Source organism: Thamnophis elegans, chromosome 2, assembly GCF_009769535.1.
Source record: "Thamnophis elegans isolate rThaEle1 chromosome 2, rThaEle1.pri, whole genome shotgun sequence".
NCBI lineage: Eukaryota > Metazoa > Chordata > Lepidosauria > Squamata > Colubridae > Thamnophis > Thamnophis elegans.
In genome coordinates, this window is record NC_045542.1 from 62,651,025 (window position 1) to 62,657,024 (window position 6,000).

At 38.4% G+C, this 6,000-nt stretch overlaps 1 protein-coding gene across 1 annotated transcript in view; it reads right to left on the reverse strand.

The window, feature by feature from the left end:
• Nucleotides 1–4,086, reverse strand: part of LOC116523931 (TBC1 domain family member 24-like) — a 29,282-nt gene extending 25,196 nt beyond the window's left edge. Inside the window, exon 1 of the mRNA XM_032239024.1 lies at nucleotides 4,047–4,086. Within this exon, the coding sequence (XP_032094915.1) occupies nucleotides 4,047–4,086 (40 nt within the window). The remainder of the gene's footprint in view (nucleotides 1–4,046) is intronic.
• Nucleotides 4,087–6,000: the final 1,914 nt, after the last annotated feature.

Sequence of the window (6,000 nt, forward strand, 5' to 3'; positions counted from 1 at the left end):
TCAGTTATCATTGTGCTCCCCCTGGAGGAAAACCTGGCCATTGTTAGAAAGCTGTGACTACTTTAAAAATCTAGGCTACCAGGATAAGCATATGAGCACCTTGGAGTCTGCACTGACTCCTGGAAATTACCTGGATAAGTCCCTGAAGTTTTCTTGTTGATGGGATAAGAACCACAATTTATTCATTTGCTCAAAAAACATTACATGCTGCAATTTCTGCATTTCTGTGTATTGGATCTGTTTATTCTAACCGTGCTAAGTTAGCTGTCTGACACTAAATATGCAATAAACTCCAGAAAGAGAGACCAGGTCAGGAATGAATAATTGCTGAGTTCTTTACTTTGCAAAGTTCTTTGTGACCCCATTTGGCTGACAAACCTTGTATGTTGTGAAATATGTTGGAAAGGAAAGTTTTTGGCATTGCCTCCTGTATAACCTATGTGTGTCTAACATCTCTCATAAATAAAAAAGAATCTCTCATAAATAAAAAATAAAATAAAATCTCTCGGAATATTCAGTCACATTAATTAGTTTAGCACAGCAAAACCAACATGCGCACCTCCGGGCATTGTAGAAGTTCACTTTCCATTAACCCTTACAATAATATTGGCCATGGTGCCTGGATCTCCTGGGAATGCTGCTCCAGGAATATTTAGAAGGCTATACAAATGCATTCTCATGTATAACTAGAGGCAGTATTCAGCAGGTTCTGACCAGTTCTGGAGAACCGGTAGCGGACATTTTGAATAGTTTGTAGAACTGGGAAATACCACCTCTGACTGGCCCTGCCCCCATCTAGTCTCTGCCTCCAGAGCCCCAGCTGATCAAGAGGGAGTGGGGAGGGAATGGAGATTTTACAGTATCCTTTCCCTGCCACGTCCACCAAGCCACGCCCACAGAACTGGTAGTAAAATTTTTTGAATCCCACCACTGTGTACAACCTTTCATGGATTACAGTCCACTTCTTCAAAAGCCCAAAACTTTGTTATGAAATGTATTAGGATGGATTTTGGGTTGGCTAAAAAGACTCCATCTCTATAATTTTTAAATAAAAGGGTTCTTTTTATAGGGATAACAGTTGAGTTACAAAAGAACAATGCCTTGTTCTGACCATGAGCAATTTATAACTATTGTTGTATTTCATTGGTTAAGAAGAAATAAAGACTGGGAAGAGATAACTTTTGTTCAACCAAACAAGAAGGAATGAGAGGGACTGGTATTTATCAAGCAAAAAGATTGTCTGCTTTAGAAGGAAGAAAAGGAGAGTTAATTTTGAGTGCCACTATGCTTAAACTTCTATTGCATTTGACCCCATTTCGCTCAGGACAACAAAAATAAGAGCTTCCTCTCTGCTGCTTGAAAACAAGATTTCTCCTCATTCAAATGTGTCTGCAACATTCATTGTTGTTTGTAACTTATGATTAATGGTTGTAACTAAGATTTATGACCTATGACTCGTCACTTGTTGTTTATATGTATACTGTGAACTTATGCACCGGAGAATCTTATTCCTATTCCTATTCCTATTCCTATTCCTATTCCTATTCTGTTCTGTTCTGTTCTGTTCTGTTCTATTGAATAGACTGGCTGCCACACTTTGCCTCTTCCTGTTCCATTTGATTCAACCCAGGTTTGGGGAAAAACATTCAGATTCTATATTACTAGTCTACTACACTAGCAGGATTTGCTGGTACAACATGGCTTGTTATAGGGTTTGCTGTAAGTACCAAAGCTTTTAGGCTCTATAGAAAATAGATATTAGCTGCATGATTTCTATGAGTTTGCCATAATACTAAATAGACTTGGGATCTCTGGAGAATGAAGACAAAGTGGGGAAGCTTAGACTGGATTGAATACTTTGAGAATGGTTGATAAGATTAATCCTGGGAACTTTCCTATTATATTGAGCCTGCATATATGTTGAACTCAGTGGTCAGAAAGATTGGATATAAAGTGAAATAATAATAATAATCTCATCTCAAGGAACACCAACAAATTCTAGTAAGGGAAAATGGGCCTCAGCTAAGCTGCTACTGAAGCTTGATCCCACTTGGAAGTGGGCCACTTCCATATAATAACATGACGAATGGTGAATAAACATTAGGAAGAAGAAACATTTAATTCTAAAAATACCCGCAACAATATACAGGTACTGTTCAACTTTGGATCACAATTGAGTCCAAAATTTCTGTTGCTAAGCAAGAAAATTGTTAAGTGAATTTTGCCACATTTTTGACCTTTCTTGTTAAGTGAATCACTGCAGTTGTTAAGATAGTAACATGGTCCTTAAGTGAATCTGGTTTCTCCATTGACTTTGCTTGATAGAAGGTCACAAAAGATGATTACATGACCCCAGCACACTGTAACGGTCAAATATATTAGTCAATTGCCAAGAATATGAATGTTGATCATGTGACCAGGGGATGATGCAACAGTTGTAAGTGTGAAAAACAGTCCTAAGACATTTTTTTCAATGCCATTGTAACATCCATCAGTCACTAAATGAACTCTTTTAAGTCAAGGACTACCTGTACAATATAGTGAATTAACTCTGATCATTCACCAGTGATGTGCCTGAGGTTAAACATTGAAAGTTAGTGGAGATTGTATTCAAAACAATATCAGTATGTAATGCCAAGTATCATTCTGATTTTGAAACCCATAGATAATTGACCATACTTTTTTTTACTTCTAAAAGTTATCATAGGTGTAAAGAAAGACCGGGATAAATATATCCTCCCCCCCCCCCCCCCCAATTTAGATTTACTGTTCATGCTGCCCCAAGCATGGTAATTATTTTTTTTGCTTATGGCAAGTTTAAAAGGCATGAATATTATGTGGCTCATTTCATCAGAATTCAGTGATAGAGAAACAATGTATTGTAGCCTAGGATATTAATCCCAGTGTATGATAATCATTACTGGAATTAGTTACATCTTTCTTCTTCCAACTAGCTATAGATATATCCATCATCAACATTATTTCTCAAACATTTGATTAAACTAGGTGTGTCCAATCTTTGGGCTTGTCTGGGCCTCACTGAGTGAAGAAGAACTGTTTTGGGCCACATATAAAATATATAATATAAATATATATAAATGACACTTTCTTTATTTTTTACAGATTTATTACAATTTTATAGGACCACTATCTATCCAGGGTTGCATGCAGCCCATGGACTGCGGGTTGGACATGCCTGGTTTAAACTCGTTCTGAAACCCTGCTTTATAGTTCTCATTTGTCAGTATAAGGTTATAATGTTTAAAAAATGCTGAGTTTTTTGCTTTATAATAGCAATAGCACTTAGACTGATACACTGCTTCACAGTGCTTTACTGCACTCTCTAAGCTGTTTAGAGCCAGCATATTGCCCTCAACAATCTGAGTCCTCATTTTACTAATCTAGGAAGGATGGAAAGCTGAGAAGTCAGCAGAATTAGCCAGCAATACTGCATTCTAACCACTGTGTCACCATGGCTCTTACGATTGGGGCTATTCCACACATTGTTGATGCTTTACTTGCATACAAAAGAAAGTATTGCTAAATAGACTGCAAGCATGCAAATGTATGTATTTTCCAGGAAGCTAGCATTGTCCTTCAAGTCACAGACTTTTCTAAAATTGCAAAACATTCTGGGGTGCTCCATTCTTAGCAGAATATTTGCGAGAAACATGTCACATCTTGACTACAGCTTCCTACCATCTAAGCAGGTATACCAGAGGTACAACTGTTGGCCCAGCAGCTCTTAAAAAATAGATAAAATCTGAGTTTCCCTCAGCCAATGCAAAACAAAAAACAAAAATCCAACAACAACCTGCAGTAAGCAGAAACCAATGGGTCATTTCTTTTAATTTCTTGCCATGCAATAGTTTATTCTAAGTGAATAGACTGCCAGTCAAGCTCTCAAGCCACTCTTTGACAACTCAGTACAGACATGTAGGTTCTGAATGAACCTCCCCCCCTTCCCCTCTCCTTCCTCACTTGATTCTGCTAGGTTGCTTTAATAGTTGCTCCTAATATTTGACCATTTAAGTTGCCTTCTTTACCTTGTGCGATGGCCAAGTTGCTGTCCTTTAGGATATCCATCCTGGAATTTGTGTGTTTTTTCCAAAAGTGAAATTCATTAAGGTCCCCTCAGTGGGACTGATATACTTCAGCCCAATCTGTATCATCTCTCATCCTTGCTTGAAGGATCTGCGCAAAACTCTGCTGCTGTGCTTAATTTATTGAGCCTGAGCCTCCTTCACAGGTAATTCTTATTTGGTGTAAACAGTGGTAAAATGTTCCTTCCACGACTCACTTGTCTTTGTTTACTGTATGCCTCTCTGACAGGCAGGATCTACATAAGCAAGATAGTGATCAGAGTATCAACAGGCCCATTAAAAAAATACCATTTACTTTTCGAAGGGTAAACTGTATCTTCCTGACTTCCCTTGCAACATCAGCCCCCCCCCCCCAAAAAAAAGAAAGAAAAAGAAATTCCTTGTGTATCCGAAGAGCAAAACATGGTACATGGAAGAAGGAGCAGTGGGGGTGGGGTCCCTTTAGGAGGCTTTTAATTTTTGCCCTTCTGATGATTAAATGTCCTTGAACTGATGGAACATAAACACAGAAGTTGGCTTTCAAACTGCTTCTTACTGGTTCCTTTGTTTCTGCTGGACGACAAAAATAGAATCAGGCGAACAATAAATTTTACATTTCTAAATAAGTGGCTATGAGATTTAGTGTCTATGAAAACAAAGGTGCTATGAATGTATGTCAGGGCTTGTCTGGGAAGGGCTTTGGATTAATCGGTCACATATTTAAAGTGTAATGTTGAGTAGACATACAATATTTCAGCCTTCATCAATAAGCACATGGATTTAATTTGTAGCATTAGTTATATCAGAAAACAAGCACTAAAATGACATCGGCATTAGATGGGAATGCAAAGGCAACTTAATGTCACTTTAATTCATTATATCATTGTTCCCCCCTTCAGTTTCAGTTGCCAAAGGTCCTTCTAAGTCCTGGAAAACTACATTCAATTTCAGTGCCTCTTTCTCAGTAAAGGTCTTTAAAGTGAACTTTGAGGAGATGATCATTGAGCCCGGGCTTCAAAGAAAGGCTCAAGTTTGGACCTCAGCTCACTGGATTTTTTTAAAATATTGAAATTAGGTCTTCATTCTTCTTTTGATACCATTTTTTAGTTACAGATAGGAACCTTAAAAACTAGAAATTTCCAGGACCTCTCTAGATTTCTAAGTGTGTTTGTATTTGCATAATGAAATTGGAAAATTCCTCTCCATAGCATAATAATCCTTTGCATTGAGTTTGATTCCTCATAACCTTGTGGACATACAGTCTCCCCAGACATTTTCAGTTCTTTGGCCAATTGATTGCTGCCTGTTGCATTTGGACATCATAAAACTGTTGCCATTTATTTATATATATATATATATATATATATATATATATATATATATATATATATATATATATATATATATATATATATATATATATATATAAAAGCATAAGTTAGCCTAATTCAAACTTGATCTAGTCCAAACATATTTTCTGACAGGGTTTAAGATAACTTACCATGGCCAGCTTGGTGCAGCTAGCTCCCTACCACTAGTTCACTGCCGGACAACTCCATGCAGCTAGTTTACTACCAGGAGAACTTTCCATGACTGGTTGCAGGGACAGGCAGGCAGATAGCTGAGTGAGTGGATGGGCAGAGCACAGAGTAGAGATGGCAGCGTTCCCATTTTCACAAACTCTGCCCATTCCTACCACACTGTGTTTTGGGGCAAAGAGGCTGGGGATGCCAGTGGAAGCAATGGTGGTCAGTAGAAAGGTGGCAGTGGCCGGAGGCATCTCATTTTCACACACCACTGTTGGTGTCCCTGGCCTCTTTGGTTCAGAGCTTGCTGTGGCGGCAGCAGCAGCAGCAGCAGCAGCAGCAGCAGCGAATATGAAAATGAGACATCCTAGCTGCTGCCTTCCTCCCTCCTG